Source organism: Mesoplodon densirostris, chromosome 11 (assembly GCF_025265405.1).
Source record: "Mesoplodon densirostris isolate mMesDen1 chromosome 11, mMesDen1 primary haplotype, whole genome shotgun sequence".
Classification (NCBI taxonomy): domain Eukaryota; kingdom Metazoa; phylum Chordata; class Mammalia; order Artiodactyla; family Ziphiidae; genus Mesoplodon; species Mesoplodon densirostris.
The window spans coordinates 75,746,233-75,759,636 of record NC_082671.1 but is presented as its reverse complement, the minus strand read 5'-3'; the positions used below and the strand labels follow the sequence as shown (position 1 = coordinate 75,759,636).

General features: G+C 42.1%; 1 protein-coding gene across 4 annotated transcripts; it reads right to left on the bottom strand.

The window, feature by feature from the left end:
* Nucleotides 1-249: 249 nt before the first annotated feature.
* Nucleotides 250-11,473, bottom strand: MTERF2 (mitochondrial transcription termination factor 2). Of its 4 annotated transcripts, none has more exons than XR_009533798.1 (3): nt 11,289-11,473; nt 9,418-9,540; nt 250-625 (listed from the first exon to the last, which is right to left on the bottom strand). XR_009533798.1 is itself a non-coding variant. In XM_060112923.1 (3 exons), the coding sequence occupies exon 3, from the start codon at nt 2,442-2,444 to the stop codon at nt 1,257-1,259; it is 1,188 nt and encodes a 395-aa protein (XP_059968906.1). In that variant the 5' UTR covers nt 2,445-2,472; nt 9,418-9,540; nt 11,289-11,473; the 3' UTR covers nt 661-1,256. The 4 variants fall into 4 exon arrangements, 3 of the variants coding, with proteins under 3 accessions (XP_059968906.1, XP_059968907.1, XP_059968908.1); XM_060112923.1 differs by lacking the exon at nt 250-625 and adding an exon at nt 661-2,472; XM_060112924.1 differs by lacking the exon at nt 250-625 and adding an exon at nt 661-2,472 and having other exon boundaries at nt 9,418-9,527.
* Nucleotides 11,474-13,404: the final 1,931 nt, after the last annotated feature.

Genomic DNA, 13,404 nt, shown 5'->3' with positions numbered 1-13,404 from the left:
AGTTGTAAAGTACAACGTGCCCAGCACTTAGTAGGTGCTGCACAGAGATACCTTTCGCTTTCCTAAGGAACTGAACAGATTGGGAGAGTGAGAGTTACCTGCATTTGCTGAATGAAGGAACAGAGTGAAGACGTGGCCTGCGCTTTTCATACTTTTTTCATTACTTAAGGCCACGCACACATAGCGCAGATGTTTGAGTGTCAAGAGTCAATTGTTTGTGTATTTGTTACAGAGTTCAAACTCCACAGCTGAAAGTGAGCCAGTCTTTATTTGCATAATATTTATCTTGGAACAAAGTTTAGAAATAGAAACTTGAAACCTAACTAAAATCAGTACCAACCATCACACATTTTACCTTTCATATTTTACAGTCAGACCTGGATTTTCAGAAAGTTTATTCAAATTAGATCATTTCAAATTTAAGGAATTTTACAGAGATGTTTTCATAAAAATCCCTAAATTTGTAGTTGGTACTCTTTTAGCATGTCAGGTAGGGGTGACTTTTCTTATGCCAACTCATAAGCAATCCTTTTTCTGTTCACAAGGTTTGAACAGAAGAGAGATCTTAGTAAATCTGGGCTCCGGCATGCGGCAGCTGGATGGCTCTCTAAGCTTGTTTCCTCATCTGTAAAAAGGGGAAAGTAATAAATGCACATAAAAGTGTTTCATAGATAAAACAGTCAATTTTAAACAAACTGACCACACAAATAAGCTCTAATTATTCCTTTTGATGGGCAATACTTGGTTCTCAAAGATATTCCCTTATTCCAACCTGGAGATGAAATCAACTTTCTCCACAAAAATGTATTAGAAGCTTGCTAATGTTTCACTAAACACTAAGCTACAGAATTCACACCATAGTAGAGTGATGTTTCAGAGCTGGTGGTGAGAAAGAAGGCTGGGTCTGCATCCCAGGTGAAATGTGCTACATGAGTAAAAATGTATCCATACTTTGAATGGAGTGCACTTGTCAGTTTCTTAGAAATTACTCACTTATAAAATATCACACTGATAGACCATTTAATAGTTTTTAGAAATAGCTCAAGATCAAAATTACAAACTATTTAAAATAAATGCAATTTATATTTTTAAGTATAGCAATTTACTGAGAGATTTTCTACTTAGAGGTCATTTAAACACAACGCAGAAGCTAAGTAGGTTATTAAAATTACTGGTGCCCACAATATGCCTGAATCACTTAAGTTTTTGCTACTCGGTTTTACTCGGCACTGATAGAAAGAAGCAATGTCAGCAAGTTACTCTTCAACATTTAATGGTGCCACAGGATTAAATAATGGCCTTCCTTTTTTGGCCTGAATTTTACCAAAGTTAGCCTCAAACTCTTTTTTTGTTCCATTTAGATTTGCTAGATATCCATCCTTTATTCTATAGCCTAAGGAATTCAGTTTCCTTACCCTGTACTGTACTATTTGTGGCGTTAATTCAAGAACCTTTGGCATCTCTCTTATCTGAGCTATGGAAATTCCTTCTTTCAATAATCCCTGAATTCTCTCTTCCAAAACTGGAACAGAATAATATAAAAGGGCAGGACATTTCAAAACTAATTGCTTCAGGTCATGATCAGTACATTTAAAAGCATTTTTAGAGAAGGACATACTGTTCTGTATACTTCTTGGGCAAAGTTGAAACAGAAATCCTTTGAGTTTGGAGAGAAGTTGGAGAATTTCAAAGTTTGTAAAACCCTGCTCCTGGAGAAATTCTAGTGTTTCCTTTATAGATGCAGAAGAATTTAACAAAATAAATGGGTTTTGGCTTAATAATTTTAGTAGCCAAACTTTCATGTTGACCTCAGAGCCACCTAAATTTAGATAACTCTCTTGAAGAAGCTTTATCATTTGCTTATTCTTCTCAATAGGAATGTGAAAAATATTAGATGCAGTTGTCAAAAATCTACTAATGACCACATTTTTGAGTCCCAACTCTTGAAAGAATTGAACATTCAGCTTCCGGTTTTCCTGGTCTTTAACAGTAAAGAAAGATTCTGGAAACTGTTCTATTAACTTAACTAACTCTTTCTCGTTCTTGCAAACCGACTGCCAGAGTTCTCTCTGGGTGTTAACAGCAGGTGGACTGCAGATAATTGCTTCTGGGCAGTGTTCCAAGATACTGGCTACAGCAGTCTCATTGGCACCTAGCTGTTGTAAAATATTTGCAATTTCTTCAACATAGGTTTCATCCTCCAGAAGTACCCATCCTTTTAATCTTCGAATTTTCCTGATGTCAACTGACAATTTATAGAGCTTTTCTACTGTCTTTTTATTTTCTCTATTTGACTGATTATCAGTTGTATAGGTGAAGGATGCTAGAAAAGGTGTGTATTTTGGAGCTGATAGCATCTTTCTGAAAGAACAGAGCCTGCAGGGCTGGGATCTCATCAGCAGCTTCCACAACATGCCTGCAATCCACTGGCTAATTCCCACCATCCTGAGACTCAGAAGGTACTCATCATACCTATATCAAAGAAAATACAGGTTTTTAACAAAGGGTGTTGACTTTTAGAATACAAACACAAATTTGAGCTGTAAGTAGTAAGCATGGAAATAAAACGGACTTAAATTAGACAACTCATGTGGAGTATATTAAATAGAGCCTCTTAAATAATTGATGAAGTAACTGTAATACACTGCTTCACATCTTAAAGTTTATAAATACACCATCTGCTTGAGCTTTGCAACAACCTCCTGCAGTAGTCAGTTCCATTTTAGAGACCAGTAGGAAAACCACAAGGAGTTCAAAGATTCACAAACCTCAAATGTTATTTTGACACACATTCCCTTTCAACTCTGATACGTTTAGGTTTAGGACACATACACTATTTACACACACCTACTTTTTTTTAACATTTTACATTTTCAAGCTGATGTTTAGCTGAAGCAAATACTTTTTAAGGAGGGGTGTCAACTCTAATTTTATATTTTAGAGTAAATATTCTTTTGCTAAATAACTATTATCAAAATAAGTCAGTGAATTTGTTTTCTCTAAAATGAGTGAATAAATGTATGCTTTTTTATGAGAATTATGTGAAAAACTTTTTTTATAAATCTAGAATTAAAATAAGTCTCAGCCAGGTAAAATGAGGAATGCCATGTGACTGCCCTAGTGAAGCCATAGAAAATCAGGTTAGCTGTGGAATGGTGACCATGGCTTATTTCACTTAGCATAATGTCTTCAAGCTTCATACATTGTGTAGCATGTGTCAGGACAAATCGGTTAATTTTAATTGGTCAAAGGATCAGGAAAGTTTCACTTTCCTTTAGGATTCCTACTGCTTTTATACATCAGATGAGAAGATAAAAATTCATCCCTATTTGCTTCTATATTTTTGTTTGAATTTTATTTATTTATTTTTCAGTCCCTGTTTTTTTTAACATCTTTATTACACTATAATTGCTTTACAATGGTGTCTTAGTTTCTACTGTATAACAAAGTGAATCAGCTATACCTATACATACATCCCCATATCTCCTCCCTCTGGCATCTCCCTCCCACCCTCCCTATCCCACCCCTCTAGGTGGACAAAAAACACCAGGCTGATCTCCCTGTGCTATGCAGCTGCTTCCCACTAGCTATCTATTTTACATTTGGTAGTGTATATATGTCCATGACACTCTCTCACTTCGTCCCAGCTTACCCTTCCCACTCCCCGTTTCCTCAAGTCCATTCTCTATGTCTGTGTCTTCATTCCTGTCCTGCCCCTAGGTTCTTCAGAACCATTTTTTTTTCTTTTTTTTTACATTCCATGTATATGTGTTAGCATACAGTATTTGTTTTTCTCTTTCTGACTTACTTCACTCTGTATGACAGTCTCTAGGTCCATCCACCTCACTACAAATAACTCAATTTTGTTTCTTTTCATGGCTGAGTAATATTCCATTGTATATATGTACCACATCTTCTTTATCCATTCATCTGTCTATGGACACTTAGGTTGCTTCCATGTCCTGGCTATTGTAAATAGGGCTGCAATGAACATTGTGGTACATGACTCTTTCTGAATTATGGTTTTCTCAGGGTATATGCCCAGTAGTGGGATTGCTGGGTCGTATGGTAGTTCTATTTTTAGTTTTTTGAGGAACCTCCATACTGTTCTCCATAGCGGCTGTATCAATTTACATTCCCACCAACAGTGCAAGAGGGTTCCCTTTTCTCCATACCCTCTCCAGCATTTATTGTTTGTAGATTTTTTGATGATGGCCTTTCTGACTGGTGTGAGGTGATACCTCATTGTAGTTTTGATTTGCATTTCTCTCATGATTAGTGATGTTGAACATCCTTTCATGTGTTTGAAGGCAATCTGTATATCTTCTTTGGAGAAATGTCTATATAGGTCTTCTGCCCATTTTTGGATTGGGCTGTTTGTTTTTTTGATACTGAACTACATGAGCTGCTTGTATATTTTGGAGATTAATCCTTTGTCAGTTGCTTCGTTTGCAAATATTTTCTCCCATTCTGAGGGTTGTCTTTTCGTCTTGTGTATGGTTTCCTTTGCTGTGCAAAAGCTTTTAAGTTTCATTAAGTCCCATTTGTTTACTTTTGTTTTTATTTCCATTTCTCTAGGAGGTGGGTCAAAAAGGATCTTGCTGTGATTTATGTCACAGAGTGTTCTGCCTATGTTTTCCTCTAAGAGTTTTATAGTGTCTGGCCTTACATTTAGGTGTTTAATCCATTTTGAGTTTATTTTTGTGTATGGTTTTAGGGAGTGTTCTCATTTCATTCTTTTACATGTAGCTGTCCAGTTTTCCCAGCACCACTTACTGAAGAGGCTGTCTTTTCTCCATTGTATATTCCTGCCCACTGTATCAAAGATAAGGTGACCATATGTGCATGGGTTTATCTCTGGGCTTTCTATCCTGTTCCACTGATCTATATTTCTGTTTTTGTGCAAGTACCATACTGTCTTGATTACTGTAGCTTTGTAGTATAGTTTGAAGTCAGGGAGCCTGATTCTTCCAGCTCTGTTTTTCTTTCTCAAGATTGCTTTGGCTATTCGGGGTCTTTCATGTTTCCATACAAATTGTAAAATTTTTTTGTTCTAGTGCTGTGAAAAATGCCAGTGGTAGTTTGATAGGGATTGCACTCAATCTGTAGATTGCTGTGGGTAGTATACTCATTTTCGCAATGTTGATTCTTCCAAGAACATGGTATATCTCTCCATCTGTTTGAACATCTTTAATTTCTTTCATCAGTGTCTTATAGTTTTCTGCATACAGGTCTTTTGTCTCCTTAGGTAGGTTTATTCCTATGTATTTCATTCTTTTTGTTGCAGTGGTAAATGGGAGAGTTTCCTTAACTTCTCTTTCAGATTTTTCATCATTAGGGTATAGGAATGCAAGAGATTTCTGTGCATTAATTTTGTATCCTACTTCACCAGATTCATTGATTAGCTCTCATAGTTTTCTGGTGGCATCTTTAGGATTCTGTATGTATAGTATCATGTCATCTGCAAACAGTGACAGTTTTACTTCTTCCTTTCCAATTTGGATTCCTTTTACTTCTTTTTCTTCTCTGACTGAGGTGGCTAAAACTTCCAAAACTATGTTGAATAAGAGTGGTGAGAGTGGGCAACCTTGTCTTGTTCCTGGTATTAGTGGAAATGGTTTCAGTTTTTCACCATTGAGAATGTTGGCTGTGGGTTTATCATATATGGCCTTTATTATGTTGAGGTAGGTTCCCTATATGCCTACTTTCTGGAGGGTTTTTATCAAAAAATGGGTGTTGAATTTTGTCAAAACCTTCTTCTGCATCTATTGAGATGATCATATGGCTTTTCTCCTTCAATTTGTTAATATGATTTATCACACTGACTGATTTGCATATATTGAAGAATCATTGCATTCCTGGGATAAACCCCACTTGATCATGGTGTATGATCCTTTAAATGTGCTGTTGGATTCTGTTTGCTGGTATTTTGTTTGAGGATTTTTGCATCTACGTTTATCAGTGATATTGGCCTGTAGTTTTCTTTCTTTGTGATATCTTTGTCTGGTTTTCATACCAGGGTGATGGTGGCTTTGTAGAATGAGTTTGGGAGTGTTCCTCCCTCTGCTATATTTTGGAAGAGTTTGAGAAGGAAGGTGTCAGCTCTTCTCTAAATGTTTGATAGAATTTGCCTGTGAAGCCATCTGGTCCCAGGCTTTTGTCTGCTGGAAGATTTTAAATCACAGTTTCAATTTCAGTGCTTGTGATAGGTCTGTTTATATTTTCTATTTCTTCTGGTTCAGTCTCAGAAAGCCGTGCTTTTCTAAGAATTTGTCCATTTCTTCCAGGTTGTCCATTTTATTGGCATATAGTTGCTTATAGTAATGTCTCATGATCCTTTGTATTTCTGCATTGTCAGTTGTTACTTCTCCTTTTTCATTTCTAATTCTGTTGATTTGAGTCTTCTCCTTTTCTTGATGAGTCTGGCTAACGGTTTATCAATTTTGTTTATCTTCTCAAACAGCCAGCATTTAGTTTTACTGATCTTTGCTATCGTTTCCTTCATTTCTTTTTCATTTATTTCTGATCTGATCTTTATGATTTCTTTCCTTCTGCTAACTTTGGTTTTTTTTGTTGTTGTTCTTCTTCTTTCTCTAATTGCCTTAGGTGTAAGTTTAGGTTGTTTATTTGAGATGTTTCTTGTTTCTTTCTCCCTTTATTTTTGGCTGCCTTGGGTCTTCGGTGCTGCGTGCCGGCTTTTTCTAGTGTGGCAAGTGGGGGCTACTCTTCATTGTGGTGCACGGGCTTCTCATTGCAGTGGCTTCTCTGGTCATGAAGCATGGACTCTAGGCATGCGGGATTCAGTAGTTGTAGCTTGTGGGCTCTAGAGAGCAGGCTTAGTAGTTGTGGCACACAGGCTTAGTTGCTCTGCAGCATGTGGGGTCTTCCCGAACCAGGCCTCAAACCCGTGTCCCCTGGATTGTCAGGCGGATTCTTAACCACTGTGCTACCAGGGAAGTCCCATTTCTTGTTTCTTGAGGTAGGATTGTATTGCTATAAACTTCCCTCTTAGAACTGCTTTTGCTGGATCCCACAGGTTTTGGGTCATCATGTTTTCATTGTCATTTATTTCTAGGTATTTTTTGATGTCCTCTTTGATTTCTTCAGTGATCTCGTCATTATTTAGTAGTATATTATTTAGCCTCCCATGCGTTTGTATCTTTCACAGATTTTTTCCTGTAATTGATATCTAGTCTCAGCATTGTGGTCGGAAATGATACTTGATATGATTTCAGTTTTCTTAAATTTACTAAGGCTTGCTTTGTGACCCAAGATATGATCTACACTGGAGAATGTTCCATGAGCACTTGCTATTTAATCCACTGCTCCTGAGGCTGCTGGGAGAGATTTCCCTTTCTCTCCTTTGTTCGCACAGCTTCTGGGGTTCAGCTTTGGATTTGGCCCCGCCTCTGTGTGTAGGTCGCCTGAGGGCGTCTGTTCTTCACTCAGGACGGGGTTAAAGGAGCAGCTGATTAGGGGGCTCTGGCTCGCTCAGGCTGCGGGGGAGGGAAGGGTATGGAATGTAGGGCGAGCCTGCAGCAGCAGAGGCCGGCATGACATTGCAACAGCCTGAGGTGTGCCGTGTGTTCTCCCAGGGAAGCTGTCCCTGGATCACGGGACCCTGGCAGTGGCAGGCTGCACAGGCTCCCGGGAGGGGAGGTGTGGATAGTGACCTGTACTTGCACACAGGATTCTTGGTGGCTGTAGCAGCAGCCCAGCGTTTCATGCCTGTCTCTGATGTCTGTGCTGATAGCCATGACTCGCGCCCATCTCTGGAGCTCATTTAGTTGGTGCTTTGAATCCCCTCTCTTCACACACCCTGCAACAATGGTCTCTTGCCTCTCAGGCAGTTTCAGACTTTTTCCCGGACTCCCTGCCGACTAGCTGTGGCACAGTAGCCCCCTTCAGGCTGTGTTCACACAGCCAACCCCGGTCCTCTCCCTGGGATCTGAACGCCAAAGCTGGAGCCTCAGCTCCCAGCCCCCGCCCGCCCTGGCGGGTGAGTGGACAACCCTCTCAGGCTGGTGAAAGTCGGCACCGATCCTCTGTGCAGGAATCTCTCCGCTTTGCCCTCTGCACCCCTATTGATGCGCTCTCCTCTGTGGCTCCGAAGCTCCCCCCGTGCCCACCCCCCATCTCTACCAGTGAAGGGGCTTCCTAGTGTGTGGAAACTTTTCCTCCTTCACAGCTCCCTCCCCGAGGTGCAGGTCCTGTCCCTGTTCTTTTGTCTCTGTTTTTCCTTTTTTCTTTTGCCCTACCCAGGTAGGTGGGGAGTTTCTTGCCTTTTGGGAAGTCTGAGGTCTTCTGCCAGAGCTCAGTAGGTGTTCTGTAGGAGTTGTTCCACATGTAGATGTAGTTTTGATGTATTTGTGGGGATGAAGGTGATCTCCCCGTCTTACTCCTCTGCCACATTGAAGGCGCCTGAACTTTGTTTGAATTTTAAAAGCTAGCTCCTTTAATTCATTTGAAATTTCTGATTGTGAGCTAAGAATGTAAATAGATTTTATCAATAGCTTAGCTATCTCTAAGCACCATGTTTGAACAATCCTTTCCTTCCCCATGATTTGTGATGCCTCCTTTGTTATACTGTATTAAATATAGTTTCTGTTTCTAGCTAGCCTCCGTCCTCACTCCCCTACTATTTTTGCAATTCCCTGAATAAGCCAGGTGGCTAATTTCCGGCCTTTGCTGCATACCTGGCTCCCTCTGCCAGACCATTCTAAAACAATCTCTGGTCAACTCTCTCTTTCACATCCCCCAACAACTATGTCAAATCTTCTCAACTCAGACCTCCAGCTTCCCCTGACATCCATTCTCTCCTTCACTCTCAACCAATATCCTTGCCTCTAACTTGTACAAAGAAAGGAGTGCAATTCATCATACCAAACATAAACCTTCTGCTATCTCCCCTTCCCTACAATGACATCTTTCATCATCCAGGGTAATTCCTGCTCCTGTGCTGATCCCAGCCTCTCTGGCCTGAAGTGTCTAGAGCCCTTGTTTCTCATGTATTCACTCCTTCAGCTTCATCCTCCTCTTTGAGGTTCCCACCCTTCACCTCAGTGGCTCTTTCTCTCGCTGCCCCTCCAACTAAAATCCCATTTTTCTCTTCCCCTCAGGTTAATTCTTGCAGCTCCTTCTTTCTTTCCATTTCCTCTCTTCCTATTTATATAACTTCCCATAAAGACAACTTTCATGTGATTAAAGCCAGTGAGTAGTTTTAGTTCCTCCCTCTTTTGACACCGGCAGTTTTCAGCACAGGTGACCACTTTCTCTGTGAAATACTCATACCTGACTTCCAAAACCTCCCACTCCCCTGGTTCTCTTCACTTCTTCCTACACTCCTGACTGTCCTTTAGTTGTCTCCTCTGCAGGCTCACCTTCAAGGCTTGATTCTAGGCCCTCTCCTCTTCTTACCTTAAGAGTTTCTCCCCAGAGGTCCTGTCCTCATCCGGGGCTTCTTAATCCACTTGGGCTTCTTTCCAGCTTCTTCTCAAAATGTGATCTTGTCACCTCCCTGCAATAAACTTTTCGATGGTACTTTAGGATAAAGACATAAAGTAAAAAAGCCTTACCATGGCCTGCAAGCCCTCTTTGTCTTAGGCTTTGTCACCACCCAAATCTCCTGTCCCCCTCTGCCTACACCAGCTGCACCAGCTTCCTTTCTGCCCCTGGTGCTTTACTTGTTCCCATCACAGGGTCTCTGAAGACTGAGGGCTACTCCCCATGCCCGCAATGCTCCTAACTCCTAGGTCTAAGTGTCACTTTCTCAGGGAAAGTCCCCTGCCCTTCATGAATAGATAAGGCTTCCTGTCCCCCTGACAGGCTCTCTTATCACCATGGACTGTTCCTATGTGCCACTTGTCATAGCTGCAGCTGTTCATGTGTGGTTTCTGTCTCACCCTCCATGAGGGCAGAAACGGTTTACTGCCATGTTCCAATGAATTCCTTCCCTACCTTTCACCTGGCTGGCACTGCTGACTCTAGGAGGCATTCCTGGGCAGGTGACTTTCATGTGTGCTCTTCCACAGCACCCTGCTCTTGACCCTACTGTGGCACTTATACTCCTATAAGTTCTTCATTCATTCAACCAGTTTTTTTGTTTTTGTTTGTTTGGCTCATTCTGTGTGTCAGGCATTATGCTAGACACTAGCTTTTCTGCTAAAATATTTCTTCATACCTTTGAATCACAGACCCACCGGAGAACACGGTGTGAGCCAGACTCCCTCTCTTTCCCAAAAAAGGACCCATACTCACATTTTGCAAAAGACTTTAGCAGGATTCATGAGCACCCTGCATTCTATGAACAACCTGCACCAGATTGCAAGCACCTGGAAAGCAGGGTCTGCATACTCTTCTACTTTATCCCCTGTACCCAGCAAAGAACTTGGTCCACAGAAACAAAATCAGTATCTGTCAACTGAAACTCGATGACAAACCAAGTTCACTAAAACTTAATGTAGTGGGTAAAGCTGTGGGCTGCCTGGGCTTAATTCCTCGTCATTAGTTGTGCTGTAACTTGAGGAAGTCACTTCACCTCTCTGTGCCTCAGTTTAAGCACCAGGAAAATGGCATCACTAGGTGTTCGTGAAGATTACATCCTGGGTGATTGTGAAGGTTAAATTAATTAATACCATAAATCACAAAGCATTCAGAAACTCATTAAACCATCACAGCAACCCATTTTAAAGATGAGTTAACAGATGCACGTAAAGTAGCCCAAGGTTGGTCAGCTAATAAAGGGCAGACCTTGGATTCAAACCCAACAGCTTGGCTGAGTCCTGCTCTTAGCCCTGTGCTCTGCACATAGCAATGATCCAGGTAAATGTTTTCTAAATCACAACGTGGTTTATTTTCTGATACTTCATGTTTCTTAAGCGTTTTTAAGGAGTGAAACCCACTTCTGTAATATGCACAATTTTCATAACATGGTCCCCTCGACGAACACCGGTAATTCAGTTAACTTCTACTTTTATAACATGTACGACCTGCTGACAGTTTCAAATTAACCCTAATGTTTGTAAGAAAGGAAAAACGAGAGCCCAAAGCATCGGATACTGGGGAGCGATCGAAAGCTGCACATCCATCATGTGGGGCCTGCGCTCATATTCAGAGAAACTTCCGACCTGCGGCGCCCCAGCGTCCACCCAGCTCCCGAGCCAGCCAGGCGGAGCTGAGCAGCTAGCGGGAAGTCTGGCTTCACGGTGGGCAGCTCCCGACTCCAGCCTCTCGGCCGCTGTGCGGCCAGGGACGATCACCCCCAGGGGCGAAGGACCGGGGCGACTCACCTGTCGGCGTCCACTCTGCACAAGGCGCGAGTTCCGGGTCTCTGGCTCCGTCCTCCCCACCTCCCCAGGCCGAGGCTCTCGGCGGCCTGGCGTCCTCCCGACGCCTGGGAACAGGGGCCAGGGTCCCAAGCCGCCAGCCAATTCCCCTCAGCAGCTCCGACCCCGCTTCGCGTAACCCACAGACACGCCCTGGAGCCCCCAACGCAGCCAATCAGGGCGTGGGGCGCAGGCTACATGACCCTCCTGACGCAGCGCGGCGGGGCGGGGCGGGGCCGGGCGAAGCGGAAGGGACCTGCGGAGTTGGGCCGGCGTGCGAGTCAGCTGTCCGGGGAACAGCACCTCTGGCCGGCAACTAATTGCCTCGGACATTTTCTCACCCTTTCCCTTCCAGTATTTTAGAGAAATTGGAGTTTCAGTCCTTTTGTCCCTTGGGGAGTGTCACTAGCCCGGGAGAAAAAAAGGGTAGAAATAACTCAAACCGCTATATCTTTAAGCTATAGCCATTCAGAAATCCCAAAATTAGTCTATAGGTAAAGAACTAAGTTACAAAAGAAACGTAGTTTAAAAAATCCCTAAACTTCTCTGGTACATATCTAGCTTTCCTGCCCCCCCCCCCCCCCCCAATAAAGCAGTCAGCTACAGCGTCTGATGCGTCTTTAACAGCCTCCCTCCGGCCGCTTTCACCCAAATACTCACCTTTTCTGATAAACTGCTAGGTGCTTTACATTCTAATTATTACCTGTGATGCCAACCTCATAGACTAACAAATTTCTCCTTAAAGCCAGGCTCAATGTCTGTCCCATTTATTCTCATATTTATCCATACACATATTTATGGCATGCCTGTTAAGTGTCAAGCATGTGAAGCTGCAATGACAAGACAGCGGTGCACAAGACAAGGGGGAATAAAGTACATTCCCTATCCTGATGAGGTTTACATTCTAGTGGAGGACAAAGACATTAACAACCAATGATATGATTAATCGCAACTAGAGTTGAATGTTTCCAAGGACAAGGTGGCCTGACTGGCCTAGCTGTCCTATGCTGGGTGTGGAGCTGGGGGTCAGGAAAGCTGTGATTTTCCCAGCCTGTAGGCCCCTCACTTTGCATATTTCATAGTATACAGTGCACAGTTCTAACACCTTAACACGCAGCACTGTAATTCTTCAAGATGGCCCTCTCTCCTTGTGGAGTGAACTCCTTGTGGATACTGATGAATTAATTTTCCTACGAACAGTGCTTGGCATATGGTAGGGACTCAGGAAATGCTAACCAAATCTTTGAGTCTAGCCTTATTAGCCAGTCTGTGCTCAATGGCTTTGTTGAGAGGGACTGACAAGTTGCACTTTAATTCCACAGAGTAGCAGCAAGAATCCTGGCTCCTTGTCTCTAGGTCACCTTTGATCTCCAGGATATTCTAGAATTAACTGGGTGGCTAATGTATGTGAGGTAGGGGAGTTTGTGTCCAGTAACCCTTCTCCCTCTGAGTTACCCGTATACAAAAACCCCATTATTCATGGCTTTATTGCACTCTTTTTCCTGAAATACAAGGATTTGGGGTCCAGACTAACCAAAGTGTGTCACCTGCATCTAGGAAAAGGGAATTAAAGTAGGATACAGAAAAGAGAAGGACGTTAAGGAATGTAAACTTGGGCCTTAGAACTGCATGCTGCAGTCACTGGTCAGGAGAGGGAGCAGAGATGTGCATTAAGGTGCTAGCAGCTTGTATCAGGGCTCCACATAATTGTATGAGGAATGACAATACATATAACCCTGTGCACTGTAATCACACTTGAAATTGACCAACTTAGCTATGCCAGTTGTCTTAAATAAATGCTACCCAAAGTTTTTTCCATCCTAAATGTTTAAAGAGTTCATTTCTAGAACCATACAATCAGAAAAACACTTGGATGGAGTAACGAGGGTTCAAAGAACCTAGTATTAGGCATATTACCTACAAGAAAATTACAAACATATGTTTGAAATTGTGGGATGATCCTGAAGTTTCTAGTACACAAGAGATGGTTAAGAGTAATATTGCTGTCAGTCTTTTATACCCCAAATTTACTGTTTTAAGTGAATGTGAAAAACTTAAAAACGTAGTTCCCTCAATTCAG

Coding starts and splice junctions, on each gene's coding strand:
- MTERF2 (XM_060112923.1), bottom strand. CDS start 2,444: ATGGTGGGAATTAGCCAGTGGATTGCAGGCATGTTGTGGAAGCTGCTG.